The 20,679-nt window shown below is 43.0% G+C and overlaps 1 protein-coding gene across 1 annotated transcript in view; it reads left to right on the top strand.

The window, feature by feature from the left end:
- Positions 1-20,679, top strand: part of LOC139470506 (uncharacterized transporter YutK-like) — an 86,684-nt gene that overhangs the window by 56,965 nt on the left and 9,040 nt on the right. The window contains exons 3-10 of the mRNA XM_071252909.1: positions 9,229-9,620; positions 10,340-10,484; positions 12,855-13,046; positions 14,430-14,591; positions 17,625-17,750; positions 19,054-19,184; positions 19,633-19,801; positions 20,369-20,632. Coding sequence (XP_071109010.1) covers positions 9,229-9,620; positions 10,340-10,484; positions 12,855-13,046; positions 14,430-14,591; positions 17,625-17,750; positions 19,054-19,184; positions 19,633-19,801; positions 20,369-20,632 — 1,581 coding nt within the window. The remainder of the gene's footprint in view (positions 1-9,228; positions 9,621-10,339; positions 10,485-12,854; positions 13,047-14,429; positions 14,592-17,624; positions 17,751-19,053; positions 19,185-19,632; positions 19,802-20,368; positions 20,633-20,679) is intronic.

Raw genomic sequence — 20,679 nt, 5'->3', positions numbered from 1 at the left:
TACATGAATATAATGATGTTTATCATACCTCCATGTCAGAATGTTGAGATCTCATTGGTCCACGTGGTCTTAATAAAATAATGTGTATCCCGCCTTGGAGGGGAAAAAATTCTCAGCGGGGAAATAAATCTCTTATACCCCGCCGCGAGCAAGTCAGGCTGCACGTGGATTTCTGAGAAGCAGAATAAATCCCCTTTTCCCCCGCTTCAAAGCAAAAAGCCGCACGCTTTCCCCCCGAGTCAATGGAAGTCGCGTGACATAGCAAGCTAACCTCAGCTCGATCGAACAGCTGTTTTCTATCAATTTTGATTTAAATTATTTACTTTGTTTAAATTATTTACAATGTCATATTAAAACATGTCGGTAACGCGGGACGCCGGCTCGTGCTAAAAATCCTAACGAGGGACGCGTAAAACCCAATGTACCCCGAGTGATCCTGCTACAACTTATAGTTTTTGCTCAATCATCACATTCACAATATATGAAATTTATTATAAGTCCTGGGTTCGAATCCCAGATTCGCCCTGATTATGATGCTTGGCTTGTCAGCACCATACCCGCTATGTTGGGTTTACAAAAGTGCTTCGTTATCTTTCCGGGGGCACGGGTGGCCCAGTCGTCTGAGGCGCCGCCATTCGCTGTGCAGAGTTGCATCCCTTGGACATGCCAGAAACCTATGATTGTGGGTTCGAATCCCGGTTCGCCCCGATTATGCTTCTAGGTTTGTCAGCACCATACCCGTGCTCGTGGGTTTCACCAAAGTGGTAAACGTCTGAGACCTGCATCACTTTGGGCTTTCCTCCCACATTAAGCTGACACGCCGTGATATACATGTAACTGGAATAATGTTAAAAGCGGCGTTCAACCGAACTCACTCACTCCCTCATACATTGATACATTGATATGCAATAGTTAAATAAGTGGGGATGTACAAGCTTAGGTCATACATTAAATCATTATTTTTGAAGCCCCAAATAGGATAGATTCGCCAAGAAACCTAGAAACATAATCGGGGCGAACCGGGATTCGAACCCACAATCAGAGGTTTCTGGTGCGCCCATGGAACGCGACTCTGCACAGCCAATTGCGGCACCTTAGACGACTTGGTCACCCGTGCCGGTATCAATGTGTGAAGAGACTTAAAATATTTGAAGTGTGCGGTGTGTATGATTTGTTGGTTTGTTGTTTAACGCCACACTCAGCAATATTCCAGCTGTATGACGGCGGTCTGTAAATAATCGAGTCTGGACCAGACAATCCAGTGATTAATATGAGCATCGATCCACGCAATTGGGATCGATGACATGCATCAACCAAGTCAGCGAGCCTCACCACCCGATCGCGTTAGTCGCCTCTTACTACAAGCAGAGTCGCCTTTTACGGTAAGCATGGGTTGCTGGAGACCTATAAATAATTCTACCCGGAATCTTCACGGGTCGCGGTGTGTATGAAGCTATCATCTGCTGCAGTGCCACTTGCCTGCTTGGTTGGTTGGTTGGTTTGGTTGGTTTGGTTAACTGATTGATTCCAACGCCCGAAGTGATGCAGGTCCAACACATATACCACTTTGGTGAAACCCACGAACGCGGTATTATGCTGACAAACTTAGAAACATAAACAGGGCAAATCTGGGATTCGAACCCAAGGTCTAAGGTTTCCGGGACGCCGACGTGGCGCTGTTCTACGCAGCAAATTGTGGCACCTTTGATCCATCAGTGCCCGCTTTTCATTCAGGAGTCAGTGAGTTTGGTTTTACGCCGCTTTTAGCAATATTCCAGCAATATCACGGCGGGGGACACCAAAAATTGGCTTCACACATTGTACCCATGTCGTGAATCGAACCCGGGTCTTCGGCGTCACGAGCGAACGCTTTAACCACTAGGCCACCCGACCGCCCCTTTCATTCAGGTGAGCATGAGAATGGTAAATAGTTTAAAATCTTCACAATCATATTGCCGCAATAGTAGTTAAGTTTGTTCGTTGTTAATGTCACACTCAACCTTATTCCAACTATGCAACGGCTGCCTCTAATTATTCGGGTGTTGACTAGACAAACCAGTGATTGATATTATGATCAGTTCTCCAAGACGTCGGTGTGCGATGTCATACAATCAACCCAGTCACCCAACCTGACCATTTAATCCACTTGGCTCTCATGACCGCCATGGGCTACTGGGGAACTATTTAACCTGGACTCTCGACTGTATAGCGTTGTATAGCTACAAACTATTCAGGTCCTTGTCCAAGATTGTGTGTTCTCATTATATCATTATACAATTGACTCGAGAAGTTCCGGGTTAGAATAGATCCGTCTTCCCGAGGCAAGGGAGTTAACTGACTTTAAAAGTCCAGTTTCCACCCTTGCCGAACTAGGCTGGAATTCCTGGTCTCGATCGTAGCGCCACCAGTGGCTATTACGAGTTATGTCCTTTCTATGCCTCTCCTATTGACCAATCAGATTCAACCTCTCGTATCACTTGCTTTTTGCTTCAACAAAACGGTTGCGCCCAGTCACGACGATCTGATCGATAATCAAGATCTATATTGTGATAAAACGAGTCTTACATCGCGAAGTGCATCAAATCACATGAGCACCTTGATTAAAAACATGAAAAGATATAGAAAATATCTGTTGAGTTAGCGGTGCACATGCTTTGCAAATCCTACAGTCGACCGAAATCTGCATGACACTTTACGAACCGGGTTTCGATTTCGGTGCGCGATTTTGATTGGACTTTGCATAGACTCGTTAGTCCAGCCAAACTGTAACTCCATAATACCAGCCTAGTTCGGCAAGGGTGGAAACTGGACTTTTGTAGTCAGTTAACTCACTTGCCTCGGGAAGATGATTTCCGTGGGTTTAACCTTAGCAACGAAGTCTACAGAGTGACTTTCATCTTTCCTCCAGCCTTCAGCTAACATGCCACGACATAACTGAAATTCTGTTCACGGTGTACAAACACATAATTAAAGCGACAGCCCGCCTCCGTGGTCTAATGTAATGTAATGTAATGTAACGTCAAACCCTATTTCAAATCACCTCACCTATTGTAGAAACAAGTTGTTGTTTTTAATTAAAGATACATATCCCTCCTACAAAGTTCTATACACGGATGGGTCGAAAGATGGCGATAAAATATCAGCTGCAGCCGTTACTGATAGCATCCCCATTTCTATAAGATTAGAAGATGGAAGTTCTACTTTTACTGCTAAAGTTATGCTATTTTCTTAGACTTGCAATATGTCGCATAATTTGATAATTTATTCAGATAGTCTGTCCTGTTTACGGGCAATCAAGAGCCGTAAACATAATCATCCTTTTTTTAGCTGAAATGTTAAGTCACAATCTTGACTCATCTGCTGGTAATGTTATATGTTTTTTTGGTTTCCCCTACTCTAGAATATCTACAGGTTCTACTACACCAAATCAGAACGAGTTTGGACAGTGCAGTTTCGTAGGAGCCTTCAGTGCAGATCCAGAGATATCTGCAGGCTGTGATTGGAGGCTTGTCGTAAAATGTGACTGGTGATCGGGCTCGCAGACTTGGTTGATCTATGTCATCGTATCCCAATTGCATAGATCAATGCTCATGATGTAAACCACTGGATTGTCAAACAACAAAGCAGTAGCTTCAAACAAAGTGGCGACGCCCAGTCAAGACGATCTGTTGATAATCAGAATCTACGCTGTAATAAAATGAGTCTTACTTCGCGAAGTGCATCAGACAGACAGACAGACAGTTTATTCAGTAAGAAGGCCATAGGCCCATAATACAGACAATGGTCGATTGCATGAACTACGCATGCGAAGGAAGTAGTCGATTTAAGTTTCTCTTAGCTGTTGGACTTTATATAGATATAAACATGTGTTATATACAACATCAAAGTTTTCTGATGAAATAATTTCAGTAAAAGATGTTACAGTTTGAAACTTGATATACTGTTTAAGAAACATATTTCTTAGGGCTGAATAACGCTCACATACAAGTAAAACATGAAATTCATCTTCAATAAAAGATATACCATTTTCTATACAATATTTACATAATCGTTCAGTGTATGGGACATTTGTGTATCTCCCCAAGTCAATTGCAAGTTTAAACTTGCTACATCTGAAACGAGTCATACATATTCTCAGATGTACTGGTATGGGGAGTGTAAGATATTTTTCTACATTCAACAGGGATTTAAAATGTTTATAATAAAAGGTATCAGATATACTATTGATAGAACTACACCATGATTGTTGAAGGTTATCAAATAATCTTTGCTTAAAAAGATGAATAAATACCTTCACATTGCCAACATCTTGTGTTAACCATACATATCCAAAACCTAATTTAAACAAAATATTCTTAATGTGGGTAGCCCATGTGGTGCGACCAGAATGGTCCAGTGATTTGAGCATTAAATAACATTGGCGAGGCAGTCTGTGCTCGTCCAAACGCAGTAGCCTGCACCAATACTTGATGGCCCTTGTGGTATACACAAGTTGGAGAGGGGCTCTTCCGCACTCTCCTAAAACCATTGCATTGTTTGTTGTTTTACCTGTATTTAGAAACCATTTACACATTTTGTTCTGTACATCTTCAATAATTTTACAATATGAGATGCCCCATATTTCTGCGCCGTAACAGACAAATAGGCACAATCATAGCATCAAATATCTTAAATAAATCTTGACAGGGTATATTACCAACTTTCTTTTGATATCTATATAATGTAATAATGGCCTTGTTACTCTGTGCAGCAAGAGTATTTAGTGCCAAATTAGTCCAAACAAGTTTGGGCGTGAACACAATACCCAAATATCTATAAAACGACACGGTTTCAATATATACACTATTAAATTTCCATTTTTCATAATGTCTAAGGGGTCCGCCATTTCTGAATACCATGACTTTAGTTTTCTTCAAGTTTACCTTCATGCCTGTGGTATTGCAAAAATGTTCCAAGGCATTGATCTTCTTTAGTAAATTTAAAGGTGTATCAGCAATAGATGACACGTCATCAGCAAACATAAGTGCATATATTGCTGGGCAGTCTTTAGTAATAAAGATAGTTTGTCCTCCATAATTTTCCATAAAATTTACAAGTTTATTTATGAATATTAAAAACATCTGAGGGCTGAGGATGCATCCTTGACGAGTACCTATATTACACTTAAAGTATTTGGATAACCCAGTAGGTATTCTAACACAGGCACACAGTTTATTGTACATTGATGTAATAATAGACAAAAACTTTCCGCAGACACCAATATCAGCCAAACTCTGTAACAACAAATTGTGATCAACATTATCAAAAGCTTTTGAGAAATCTACAAATAAGCAGTAGAACCTTCCTTTCTTTTTACATGCATACTTTTGGATAATGGCTTGTAGTGAAAATATATGATCTGTCGTGGAATAGTTGGGTCTAAATCCAGCTTGAGATTCGTCAATGATATTGTTATCATCACACCACCTCTGTAGTCTAGCATTAAGAATAGATGTAAATACTTTGCATATGGTATCAATGAGTGATATACCTCTGTAATTGTTGGCATCATTCATATCACCAGACTTGAACAGAGGACAGATGATACTTTTCCCCCTAACATCTGGAAAGTTACCACTCTCAAAGATTTTGTTAAATGTAATAACTAAAATTGGTGTAATTTGTTTCTCTGAAGACTTTAAAAATTCAGCAGCAATACCATCAGGCCCAGGGGATTTATTATTCCCAAGCTGGTTTATTTGACTTGATATTGCTTGTGCTAGAATAGGAATGTTAATTGTTAGATCATTATTGTCAGGGATATGGTACACTCTGCTATCAAGTGCAAGATCCTGCCTAAAAAGAAGAGACATAAAATGGTTAGTCCATTGCTCAGTATTAATTGATTGAGTGACTGCATTAAATGGTTTACTATCCTTGAGCAGTTTCCAGAACAACTTTGGGTTGTCTCTTGCAGCTATCAGTTTTTCTCTCTGTGCTTCAAGAAATGAGTTTTTCTTTCTACTAAAAGCATTTTTAAACATTGATCTTAAGTGTCTAAAAAGTGAAAAAGCTTCCCAATGATCTCTGTGAGCTCTCAGGGCTTTGTATTTGTCATGTTTAATTAATTCAAGTTCATCATCCCACCAGGGAGGCTGCTGATTTCTCCTGAAGTTAGAATTTAAACCATATACTTTTTTGGTATGTTCTGCAGCTTCTTGATAATAACTGACTATACAAGATACTGCTGTATTACAATTATTATTAGCTAGTTGTAAGATATAATCATAATGCTCTACTAATATACCCTCAAGCTTGAGCAAGAAGGTTTCTTTAGCACCTTCATTCCACACATATTTCTCCCTACTGCCTCCACCTTCCGTTTCCAGATTACAGTTGGAGTTACTCCTTGTATTACCTGGGGCTGGGGGTTGACTATATTTACCAGATGAGGTACCCTGAATATTGAGTGAGCAATATAAGGGGAAGTGATTGGAGTGATCCTGTGTACCAACCCCAAAGTTAGAGAAATATGGAAAGAGAGAAGAGGGGGCAATCATGTAATCCACAGCACTTGATCCATTATGAGTAAAACATGTGAATTCACCATTTGTATCATTAAACAATCTCCCATTCAATGTGTGAATACCAAAGGTCCTACACAATTCAACAAGTCTTTTGCCAAAATGTTTATGTGTCACTGAGTCTCTGTTTTTCCTTGGCATATCAAATGTATCAGAGGGATAATCATCAACATCTCTCTGAATAAAGTCAATATTGTCATCAGGGATATAGTCAAGGAAGTCCTTTGTCCTTGCATTAAGATCACCAGCAAGAAATATATGCTTGTGTGGGTGTTCCCCAACAATAATGTTCAAGTAGTTTTCAAGATGAGTAAATCCATCAGTATCTATATTCTCATTAACTGGTGAATTTTCGGGTGAGATATAAGTAAATATCAAAACACAGTCAGAGTCCCATGATAAACTTGATGTTTTGAATAAAAGTACAACAGTATTTTCATAATTATCATAGAGCCTACATAACAGTCCACTATCTAGCCAATGAGAGCGTATCAAAACAGTGATACCACCACTATATCGCCCGAACGTGTGTGTCTTGGGACGGGCACAGTTTAGCGCACGAAAACCGGACAAGAAGTCCGAGAATTCATCGGACCGTCTCACAAATGACTCACAAAACGCGATCAAGTCAAAATGTTCACAAAGACTTTTTACCTGAGATGTGGAGTTTTCATATTTTCGCAGTCCTTCTATATTCCACGAGAGAATATCAAATGTTGGGCCGTGGCCGTCACATCACTTACCAAACTTCTCAACATTGGGAGTTAACTCCCCTGAAGAAGGTGTGTCTCGGTTTGTGTTGCTTCCGGGTCCAAACAAATCACTCCATGAACGATGGCGAAAAGAGGGCCTTGCATCACGATGCGTACCCCCACCTGTAGACACCTTCTTCACACACTTGTCTTGTCGGTCGTACATATATACCTGCCCTTCCACAATAAGCTTGTTAACACGCATCTTAGGTCGTTTCCCGCTGTCTCTGGCTTCTTGAAAGTAGGTAGACAGTGCGCGTCTATCCTCTCGTATTTTCTTTCGGAAATCCTCTGTTACACGTGATCGGTGATTTCCATCTTGTTGTTCCCGTCCTCTCTTGAAAATATCACTCTTGTCTTTTGTCAGTAGGAATTTAGCTATGATAGGAGAATCACTTTTGCCAGGGTGGAGGCGGTGAGCACGAATAATAACAATATCATTTGCCTTCTCCACGTGTAACTCGTCGTGCAGAAACTCTCTCACGTTTGACTCGGACTGATCCCATGTTTCGCCCCTCTCTCCAGATATTCCATGGAATATTAAGTTGTTTCGCCGCTCACGACACTCTTGATCCTCGAGTTTTTCTTCCAAACTAGACAGAGAAAGTCTCAGTTGTGTATTTTCATGTTGAAGCGAGGCTAGCTGCTCGTGGAAATCAGACGCCATTTTTGTGACCTTGTCATCGAGTCTCTCAAACTTATTGTTTATGTCCGTGGTGTTAGATTTAATGTCCTTTAAAATCGCCATCAAGTCGCTGTTTTCATTTTCCGTTGCCGATATCTGTATCGATCCTGTTTCAGACACGGACAAAGTCGACTGATTTCGGGTATTGTGTGCGGGGCCGGACTTAGGTGGGCCTGGGTTCGTCTCGACACAACCATCTGCTACAAGTAGCAAACTCAGACAGATCAAAACCCGTAGGCACATCGAGAAACACTAATTGCTAATTTTGATACCTTTCATGCTTCTTCTCGCTTTGTTTGGTTGTACAAACAGTCCTTTTTTAGCTCTATATTGGGAAAGAGAGATCCCCATGGTGGGAGCTAAGAAAAACACCCGAAGTGCATCAAATCACCTTGTTTAAAAATATGAATAGATTTGGAAAAATTATTTTGACGTCGAGGGGGCGTACACACTTTGCAAATCCTGCAATCGACCGAAATCTACACGGTAGTTTACGAACCGGATGTCGATTTCGTTACGCAATTTTAACTATGCAAAGACTCGTTTGTCCAGCCAAACTATAACTTCATCATTCCCGCCTATTTCCGCAGCCCAGCTTCATACTGGACCTCGGGAAAATGAATCTCCATGGTAACAGAGGTGCCTTAAATCAGTTTCGTTGTGTGTTGGGGGTTCGGGTGGCCCGGTCGGTAAAGGCCCCGCAATTCGTTGTGCAGAAACCAGTGATCGTGGGTTCTAATCTCGGTTCACTCCCATAATTGTTTTCTGTTTGTTAGCACCATACCCATGCTCGTGGGTTTAACCAAACTAGTAAACGTCTAAGACCTGCATCACTTCGGGCTTTCCTCCCACACTTAGCTGACACACCGTGATGTACTACTTCACTGTTCAAAATTAAAGCGGCTTTAAACCCCGCACATCCAAACTGTGCTGACCCGTGAAGATTTCGGGGGAGAATAGGTCTTCAGCAACCCATGCTTGCCGTAAAAGGTGACTATGCTTGTCGTAAAAGGCGACTAACGGGATCGGGGGGTCAGGCTCGCTGACTCGGTTGATGCATGTCATCGATCTCAATTGCGTGGATCGATGCTCATGATATCAATTACTGGATTGTCTGGTCCAGACTCGATTATTTACAGACCGCCGTCACATAGCTGGAATATTGCTGAGTGCGGCGTTAAACAGCAAACCAACCAACCAATCGTTGATAGACTTATCAATATTTCAGGTCCTGTCAGAGGGAAGCGACGACGTCTTCTACGCCCAACACGACATCATCATATCAATGGAACGTCCACGGGTGGAGGATTTCATTGCGCAAAGTGCCTGTTCACGCGTAACATTACGCATTCAAAATAGTGCCGTAAAGTTTGTGATTTCGAACAAATCAGTTTTGAAACGCTTGTGCCTGGTGATAGGCCTATTACTCTTTTTTGTGTATTTGGGATACGCGATGTATTTTGAATTCGGAGACGATGGATCCATACGCCTGTTAGTCTGCGCCATATTGGGAGTGCTGTTGTTAGCGCATGCGTCTTTGTCAGAGTTCACCTCATTACTGCTTGACAGATGTTACTGCTTATGTGGACGGAACCGGTTGGTCGCCAGAATTACACGACGGTAAGTCAATTTGATTTGGGAAACATCCGACATGTAGGGAGTCGTTCATATATGATTTGATTGTCAAGTAATCTAGAAACTCGGCTCGTCTAAATTCTTTCACCTTGTGATGTAGGCCCGTGAAGATCCGGGGTAGAATAGGTCTTCAACAACCCATGCTTGACGTAGAGAGGCAACTAACGGGATCGGGTGGTCAGGGTCGCTGACTTGGTTGATGTCATCGATCCCAATTGCGTGGATCGATGTTCAAGACTGGATTGTCTTGTCTGGACTCGATTATTTACAGACCGCCGTCATATAGCTGGGATATTGTTTAGTGTGGCGTTAAACAACAAACAAACCCCGAAAAGGTTGAAGCGTCATAAAATAGTTCTTCAGGCCCTCGGATTGATATGGGGTATGATATGAAAAGTGCCATATGATTGATTATCTTCACATATCACAGCGGGGACACTAGAAATTGGATTCACACTTTGTTCTCATGCGTGAGATCTAATACGGATCTTATGTCACAGGGTGGTGGGACAGCCCAGTGGGTGAAGCCTCCCCACATGGGTTCAATGTGTGAAGCCTATTTCTGGTGTCTCCCGCCGTAATATTGATGGGATATTGCTAAAAGCGGCGTTAACCTGCCTCCCTCACACACTCACACTTTAATTAAAACCACTAAGACTGCCTCTAATAGTGTATCAGTGGTGATGATTTTCTTTCTTTTCAAGGTCACTGTACGTGGTAGCTGTAGTGTCCATAGCCCTGACCCTTGGCCTGGTCGTAGGGAGGGAGAGCCCGAGTAACCTGCGGTCACTTCCCGGCATCGCCGTCTTCATCCTGCTGACCTTTCTGACGTCACGCAACCCCGCCAGGGTAACTCCAGATTGCTCCACACCAAAGAATCTGCAGCATATAATCTGAAAACAGTTTTGTTTTGTCCGATTGATGAAAAAAACCCACCTACAGAGCTACAGATACCACCCCCACCCCCCACCCCCGCACCCCCCCCCCCCCCCTCCAAAAATAAAATAATAAAAAAATAAAAATATATATATTCAAAAAACAATTACTTTCAACTAACTTGCGTACAGAGACGCATGCATTAAATGAAAAACTCAAATGTATAAAAACAGCACGCCTAAATAGTAAATATCTAATGAAGATATTTCAGCATGCGTACAAAGGAGCACAATTACGAGCTAATTTATTTTCCGAGTCAAGCCTAAATATTTAGAACATTTATAATGGTTATATGCCTCTAAAAGATTTTTTTTCATTTATTTTACATCTTAAAATGTTCAATCTTTGGGGGAAAAAACAATAGAGTTATGAATAGAAGAGTGAAAAAATATTGGTTACCCAATGAAAAATGTAATAACCCAATTAAGATAGAAACCCGAGAAAAAATAGAAACTCCATTGCTCAAAAAATTGTCTGGAGCTCTTGTCACTTTTTAATTTTTAATGATTCCACAATGAACGTACTATGGTATATTGCTATCTGATTTCAAGCGTATGTTCAAGAATTTACTTTCATTTGTTCATTCCTTTCATTCATACCTTTTTTCATACCTAAAGGTAGTCATCGATCGTACATACCAAGCCCTGCTTAATGCCAAAACGAGGTTTACATTAATGTGCTATGTTGGACACCTGTGGGTGTTTATAAGCATTAGTCGAAATGGTTGGTACGACAAGGGTGTATTGTGTAAAAAGCGGTCGCATGCTCCTAAGGTCTCCCAGACTTTGGTCATCGCTCGATACCAGAAACCTATGATTGTGGGTTCGAATCCTGGTTCGCTCCGATTATGTTTCTAGGTTTCTCAGCACCAAACCCGTGATCGTGGTTTCACCGAAGGGGTAAACGTCTGAGACCTGCATCACTTCGGGCTTTCCTCCTACATTAAGCTGACACGCCGTGATATAACTGGAATACTGTTAAAAGCGGCGTTAAACCCAACTCACTTACCCACTCACTCATCGCTCGATTCGTTTCCTTTACTTGCGGTGTATAGCAATACTATGATACAGCGATAGAAACTAACATTTTTAGTCCACTAGTCCTTATAAAGATAACATATAACAAAACCTTTAAAAATGGCACATTTCTACTAGTCTGTATGATACGTTAACTATTGAGCAGTTTGGAATGGACTACAGGACGAGCGCCAATTTCTGAAGATATCATACACGCAACGTCACATTCTCTAGCGGCCATGACACCTGCCGCTCGTCCAATAGAAAAAGGTTGTATATTCCATGCGGCGAATAGCAATATGGCGTGATCATAAAGAATATCAATAGTATAATCTGGTTATTTTCTTGCGTTGACGTTTGATATTTACATGACAGTTAAACCAAACACGTACCAGCCGCGTTGCTGCCTCTTGCACACGCACGCAAACTAACCCACAATGACGAAACCATTCGTCACCACTCGCCCCTTTCCGTAATCTGCAAGAAGACTCGTCCCCTGAATGAATGTTATTTGTTGAAAATACGACCAACCAATCAGAATGCGCGTATGGCTTCAAGTACTTCGGTCAAAGAATCCGTCAGGAGTAATTTTTTAGTTTACCTATGTCCTGCATCTAAAAATATACCCAACATACAGTTAAATGTGTTTAATCATATTGTATAATACCGTAAGTCCCAATGTGTTTTCAATAACCTCTCAATTTCTGTGATATATTGGGGAAATATACACGAACCATTACGCAACGAGTTGACTATACTTTAAGCTATGCCCATTTGCGCTTGGACGGAAGTTGCTCACGAATGTGACCAAACAAAAACGAAAACAAAGGTGTTTCATGCTGCCACAGGGGCACGGGTAGCCCAGACGTCTTAAGGCGCCGCTATCGCTGTGCAGAGTTGCGTCCCTTGGGCACGCCAGAAACCTATGATTGTGGGTTCGAATCCCGGTTCGCCCCGATCGGGTAGCCTGGTGGTAAAAGCGTTTTGTTCGCCACGCCGAAGACCCGGGTTCGATTCCCGACATAGGTACAATGTGAGAAGCCCATTTCTGGTGTCCCCTGCCGTGATATTGCTGGAATATTACCGTAAGTCCCGATGTGTTTACTGCTAAAAGCGTTAAACATTACCCACTCACTCACTTATTGTAACTATTGTAGCTAACGTCTGCTCCGTCCGCAATCTTGTATTATATATACAATATTTATATGTTATGTAACCTTTGTATGCCAAGGCAAGAGTGTACGTAAAGTTCTATTCTGTTTTGCAGGTTAATTGGCACCCTGTGTTTTGGTGCTTGGCACTCATGTATTTCTTGGCCTTGGTGATTCTGCGTCTGGAATCGGGACACGCAGCGTTCAGGTTTGTCGGTGACAGAGTGGCCGAGTTCCTTGACTATACCCAGGAGGGGGCAGAGTTTGTGTTTGGTAAACACTTCCTGGATCACCGATTTGCTTTTGCTGTGAGTAAATGTGTGGAAATGTAAAGCTTCTTATTTTAGATTTTTTTTTGTCCAAATATGTCTCGGAAGCAAGTCACTCATAGAGCCATTGTGTATCAACATCACCCGCAATTGCCGTCGACACGCCCCGTCTCGAGTTTGGAACGGACAATCCAGTGATTGATATTATTAGCACCTATCCCCGCCGTTGAGGTACGCACATGCCATCAACCAAGTCACCGAGCCTGACCGGAATCCCCAAGGGGCGAGCTGGATAGGGGATAGGAGTGGAACTGCCAATTATTGCCAATGCATGCGTGCGTGCGTGCGTGCGTGCGTGTGTGTGTGTGTATGTAGTTGTACGAAAGTGCTCATGGAAATGAAAAAAACCCTGTTTTGCTGGATTTAATAATCGACACAAAGCATTACGTAGATGTAAATACGAAAAAACAAAACAACTGGAAAAGTACTAGTCTGGATTTGCTAGTTTTACCTCAGTGCTCAATACAAAATGTACTTTACAGGAGGTAATTTGTAGGCACTTTCAACATTCAAAAATAAAAGTAAGTCCAAATTGACGTGGCAGAAACAGGCTAAAGGCATTGTGCAAATTAGCCTGGAAAAAAGTTATCAAAACAACAATAAAAATAACAGCTATGTTTATGTACATAATAATGACATGTGAGTTCTTTGAGAAGGGAATATGTTACTTTTACGTTGTGATATTTTGACGATGATTTACTATCCCACAATGCCACTCACAAATCACTAACCACTGACAAATCACATGCACGTGGGTTTCAAGCACCTGTTTTCACCTGTCGTCAAGGTGTCATAGGTCATGGACATTAACCTAGATCTACTAACACCTGGCTATGCTCAGTTTCACAATAGTCTGTTTTGTTCATATTTTTACACACTTTTACGTGTAAAAAGACATAAAAACCTTTGATACGCTGTATTTGTGCCAAGGGCCAATTAGTACTAATTGAGTTGTTTGAATATCAATATATTTTGTATATTAACTGCATTTATTTAAAATCTGAGATCGAAAAAACAGGGTTTTTTTCATTTCCGTGAGTACTTTATACTGTACTGTACACACTCCGAGCCGACCAGTTCTTGTTTTATCTCAAAACGCCGAGTTCCAGGCAGGGTAACAACAAGTGTCATCATATAGTTCCATGGTTTAAATGAACCACCCACCTCTGCTCTCCAGGCAAATGCTCTACCTACGAGGACACGGAGGCTGTCTCCTTCATACATATATACACGCACGCACGCACGCATGCATGCATGCACGCACGCACACATACATACACATGTATCGTTTTATTGATAACGGGCACGTGAAACTATCCCAGTACATCAAAGAGGACATTTACATGTTTACGTCTTTTTCAGACTCTGCCGGTGATTGTGTTCGCCAGCGCTTGTGTGTCCGTGCTCTACCACCTGGAGGTCATGCAGGTCATCATCCGGGTCCTCGGGAGGTGTCTGTCGTACTGCCTCCAGACCACGCCAGCTGAATCTGTCAATGCCGTGTCCAACGTGTTTCTGGGCGTGGTAGGTTTGTTTGTTTGTTGTTTAACGCCGCACTATATATTCCAGCTAGATGACGGCGGCCTGTATCGTGTGCGAGATACGCTAAATGTAATATATTTACATGCGGAAAGCGCACGTTAAATCTCCGAATATGACTGACTGACTGAATGACGGCGGCCTGTAAATCATCGAGTCTGGACCAGACCATCCAGTAATTAACATCACGAGCATCGATCCACGCAATTGGGATACGCTGACATGCATCAACCAAGTCAGCGAGCCTGACCACCCGATCTCGTTATTCGCCTCTTACGACAAGCATTGTCGTCTTTTTCAGCAAGAATTGGTTGCTGAAGACCTATTCTAAGCCGGGTTCTTCACGGTTCGCGTCCGAGGTACCCAGTCATATCACATAAAAGCGACGCGAACTTTACAACTTTTTGGGACAGTAGGAAGAATCCAGTTGCATTTTACAATTACAAGTTACAAGTTACAAGTTACAATGTTTGTTGTTTTACGCCGCACTCAGCAATATTCCAGCTATATGACGGCGGTCTGTAAATAATCAAGTCTGGACCAGACAATCAAGTATTTGACATCATGAGCATCGATCTACGCAGTTGGGATACAATGACATGCATCAACCAAATCAGCGAGCCTGATCACCCGGACCCGATATAATTAGTGTTTTTGTCAATGTCACTTTATTCAGCAGTAAATGAGACAATATTGATTATGATGATGCGACTGGAGGTACGAATTATGATTCATGTGGGTTTCTGGAGCAGAATAGGTCTCCGTAGTCAACACTTGTACGTGTGATCCATTCACTTGGGAGAATGCGTGCACTAGTCGCTGTTTCATCAGCAAAAGCATATTGTATATTGCTAAAAGTTTGCTAAGGGTCACGTTTTTATGACATATATGTAAAAAAACATCCAACAAATAAAGATTGAAATATCCCGGTACACAATGATTGGGTAACCTCTACAGGACCTCAGTTTCTTGATGAACGGACAGAGGCATGCCGTCATGGGCACGATGTGCACGTGTTTGTGGGTGCACGACAGAATCGTTACCCATCATTATCAGAGACCTCAACAATATTTGCTACCGAGGATTGCAACATTTGAATGCACAAGCATGGAATCGATACCACCCGTTTAGATCAGCGGTCCAGTGACATGCAGGTGGTAGACAACGTTCCATCACACAGGGGGGAGACAGGTGTCTCCTGATTACAGCAAGACGTCATCATTTCGTGACTGCCACCACACTCAGAAATGACCTGCGCAACGTCAGTGGCGTTAGCGCTTCTACTCAGACAGTGCGTAATCGTCTCCGTGAGGCTGTCTCCGGTCACGAAGGGCATGCATCCGCATCCCACTGACCCGATATCACAGGCAGGGATGTTTGGATGGGGCCGAAGATCATGTCATTTGGACAGATCAGGTCTGCATGGGGCTCGAGTACTTTTCACTGATGAATCGAGATACTGTCTAGGCTTCACAGATCGTCGGATTTCAAGTTTCCAACGACGCCGAACATGATTTGCAGTGGGATAAGTAGAGCTGGAAGAACCGATCTCCGTATCCTACAGCGGGGCACGATGACAGGTATATGCTTCAGGGATGACATTCTCTCTGGATGTGTACGTGAGACCGTATGCTGGTGCAATCGGCCCGGACTTCATCCTCACTGCGCCAGGGTCGTTGATGCCTACTTAGCACATGAGACCATTGTCTGTATGGAGTGGCCAGCCCGGTCTCCAGACCTCAACCCAATGTGGAACGAGCTGCAGATCGCCCTCTCAAGACGCTCTGCCCTTCCGACAACTCTACCGGAACTGGGCAATGCACCGGCTGAAGAGTGGAACAATCTTCCCCTGGCAACCATCAAGACACTTATTGGGAGCACGAGACGACGGTGCCAGGATGTGATCGCATCATGTGGATCACATACACGCGAGTGAGACTTGTTTATCCTCAGCCAACTATGAGTGGTATATATTCTTTTGGTTTGCAAACAACCCGTAGGTGGTAGGACTTGCAGTTATCATTTCGATTCTAAAACCGCTTCAACCAAAATTCGAAGTTTTACTAAATGACAAAGGATAAGATGATAATGTAATGTTTGAGTATATCGAAAGTAGCATGCAAACAAATACATGCATTTGACTAAATAATGAGCAACAAGAGATATTTATTGGCATAGACGAGACAATTATTACTGAAGTGAAGCATGGCTCCATCATCATCATAATCATCATCATCATCATCATCATAATCTTAGAGTCGACCAATGTGGATTGGGTGTCCCCTCGCGGACCTGTCTTTTGGCGTGCGATCGTGATATAGCTGGAATAATGCTGACTGCAGCGTAAAGAGTGAGTGAGTATTGTTTTACGCCGCTTTTAGCAGTATTGCAGCTTTTTGACCGCGGGGCACACCAAAACATGGCGTGACAGGCAACGCTTTAAAAACTGGGCTACTCCAGAGCCCCGAGGCGTAAAGAACCTTCACTCACCAAAGTATTATTTGATGGCAATGTCGGAATTGGATAACCAGGTGACAAATGGTGTATTTGAAACTTCGAGACCAGGGCCCACTTGCACAAAGCGATCTTAGCGCTAAGACGATCGTAACTCCCATATTTAACATAGGCTTACAATAGTCGTAGCGCTAAGATCGCTTTGTGCAAGTGGGCCCTGGACCCCTGTAACCTGCTGCAGCCGTTGATCAGCTCGTGTTGAGCTGAATGTTTTTTGTAACTGACGAGCGCAGTATCTAGTGAGTAGTGCAATACTTGGACCCGTTCCACAAATCTTAGTGCTATGACTGTCGTAAGCCTATGTTTAAGTTTGGGCGTTACGATCATCTTACCGCTAAGATCGCTCTGTGGAACAGGGCCCTGATCGATTAGCTACGAACGCGACCTTTGCCGACCAGCAATGTCTTTATTTGGTTTGGCTTTCTTTTAGCAAAGAAACCACAGCGATGCTTATTTAATTGTTTTCACCCATTCACTTTGTCAGAAGCATTCTTCTGTTACCAGATCGAGGCTCCGTTGATGATCAGACCTTTCATATCGGAAATGACCCGATCTGAGCTCCATGCAGTGATGACAGGAGGATTCGCTACACTTACGGGCAGTGTGCTGGCTACATGCATAGCACTGGGAGTGAGTAACATGATGACTTGTGTATTAGTAGCATGCCGTATTAAGTTAACTTTGTTTTTACGGCGCACTCAGATGGTTGATAGCATGATGAACCATCCACGTCATTGGGGTATGATGACACACTCATTCAGGTCACACATTATGACAAGCCCAATCCAGCATGAATATGGATTACATAAGGTGAGGTGAAAAGGAGTTATAAATATTTGACTTACATACAAGTGTCCATGCTTGTTCTGGTCCGGACTAATGCCGGTTTTAACATTAATACCCAAGCCAGACTCAGTATATACTGACTCCGAGCCGACCAGTCCTTAATGCCGCGCGCCAGGAAAGGAATAAACAAGGTGAGTGAGTGAGTTGGGTTTAACGCCGCTTTTAACAATATTCCAGTCATATCACGGCGTGTCAGCTCAATGTGGGAGGAAAGCCCGAAGTGATGCAGGTCTCAGACGTTTACCACTTCGGTGAAACCCACGAGCACGGGTATGGTTCTTACAAACCTAGAAACATTATTTGGGCGAACCGGGATTCGAACCCACAATCATAGGTTTCTGGCGTGCCCAAGGGACGCAACTCTGCACAGCGAATCGCGGCGCCTTAGACGACTGGGCCACCCGTGCCCCCGGAAAAAAACAAGAACCGTCTTTTAATCTTTATCTTTTTGTATTACGGCCGGGAATTTAACCACCAACTTTCAGCTCCCTGGGCAGACGCTTCATCCACTGGACAACGGAATCGGTCGCATACCAGTGGGAAATATGGTGATGTGAGGTGAAATGGGGTTAAACGTCGCGTCCAAGATTATTGCACTTATATAGCGACGTGCATGTACGTGTGTGTATTTGTGTGGCTGCTTGTACTAGTCCGGACTGATTCCGATTTATAGTGCTAGCTCACTGAGATACAATGCCGCAGTTTAACATGAATACCCCACTCAGACACAGTATACTGACTCCGAGCCGACCAGTCCTTGTTTTAGCCCCTAAATGCCGAGCGCCAGACAGGGTAACAACAAGTACCATCTTTTAACGTCTTTTGGTATGACGCGGCCGGGGATCGAACCCCGGACCTTCCGCTCTCCGGGCCGACGCTCTACCACTAGACCACGGAGGGAGAATATGGAAAATATAAATACGTGTCCTGTGTTTTTTGCGCTACCCTGTTAAGGTCATGACAAGGGAGGACATGAAGGTTATACTAACAAAACAAACATTTTAATAGGGTCGAATGCCTTAAAGCTCTTTCAATACTCTTAAACCCTTAAATGGTATCACATTTGATAAACCTTCAATTACTTCAGGTTCCCGCGCACCACGTGCTTGGGGCGTGTGTGACGTCAGCACCTGCAGCTCTCGCCGTCTCTAAACTATCGTGCCCCGAGACTGGAAGGTCAAGGTCATCCAAGGAAGACTACTACCGCCTTGAAGGAGGGTATGTGTACTGCTTAGATTCTTTGCTGCTTAAAACACGTATGCCAGGTGTATCAAGCTGCAAGCTTATTGTTGAAGGAACGCCCTTGACACGTGTTGTCGAATCCAACTTGCAAGTCCATCGTGATGTGATGACAAGCCAAGGGTCATAATCGAGGTAAATCTGGAATTCGAACCCACGATCAAAGAATTCTGACACGCCCAATGGACGTTACTCTGCGCAACGTATTGTAACAGGTTAAATATCTTTTTAGCCATATACTATTGGCTAGTCGGTTTAATGATCAGGGCTTCAAGTACGACACTCTGTTCATGTCAAGGTCGCCACGAATAGCTGCAAGATTGGAGAAGCGGCGTTAAGCAATACTCACTCACTCACTCACCCCAATACAAAGAAGATAGCTACTTTACAGTTTTATGTTTCCAGATTTTGATATTTTTGCCCGCAGGAAATGTAGCAATTTGATCGAGGCTATTTCTAACGGGGCGTCGACGTCGGTGAAGGTGATTGCAAACGTGGTCGTTAACGTCATAGCGTTCCTCAGCGTTTTGAAGTGTCTCAACGTCACCGTGGCGTGGCTTGGGGCGAGAGTTGGAGTAGCCAATTTGTCATTTCAGGTATGTTATTATTTAAATCGTGTTTGAATTGAGTTTCCATGTCAATAGTATATTGCCATTAAATAAATATCAATGAGCGAACATAAACCCTGATGGTCTTGGTACACACCTCTGAAACGCCCATCACGTGGATTCAGAGGTGAGTGTTCCGCGACAAGCAGGGTTTATGTTTTTTTGTTTGTTTGTTGTTTAACCCCGCGCCGCGATTCGCTGTGCAGAGTTGCGTCCCTTGGACACACCAGAAACCTATGATTGTGGGTTCGAACCCCGGTTCGTCCCGATAATGTTTCTAGGTTTGTTTGCACCATACCCGTGCTCGTGGGTTTCACCGAAGTGGTAAACGTCTAAGACCTGCATCACTTCGGGCTTTCTTCCCACATTAAGCTGACACGCCGTGATAAACCCGGGATACTGTTAAAAGCGGCGTTAAACACAATTCAATCACTCACTCAGCCTATCATGTCGATCTGCCTTGTATATGTAAACTTTAGACTACGGATTATATTATTCTTGTCTGTGGACTACGATTTATTCTTTTTAGGAATTGTAATATTTATGTATTTTCAGTTGATCTGTTCCTACGTGCTGTACCCCGTCGCCCTGTTTATGGGAGTCGAACCCGGAGACTGTAGAGCCGTGGCTGCACTCATCGGGATGAAAACATTTTCAAACGAACTTACTGCATATAACACTTTGTCCGGGTACCTTAAGAACAGGGAGCTATTTGAGAACTACACCGCCAGCTACAATGAATCTGATTGGCTGTACCAGAATGATGATATCGTTCTTTCAAAATGGAATAACATGACACTAACGGGAGGTGTTATTTCGGTAAGTACTGAATTGACGATTATTTTGAGGTTGAAATGTATATACTG

This window comes from Haliotis cracherodii, unplaced genomic scaffold, assembly GCF_022045235.1.
Source record: "Haliotis cracherodii isolate W230 unplaced genomic scaffold, xgHalCrac1.p SCAF_20, whole genome shotgun sequence".
Lineage (NCBI taxonomy): Eukaryota > Metazoa > Mollusca > Gastropoda > Lepetellida > Haliotidae > Haliotis > Haliotis cracherodii.
Note: the sequence above shows the minus strand (reverse complement) of the source record. Positions and strands in the feature narration are given on the sequence as shown.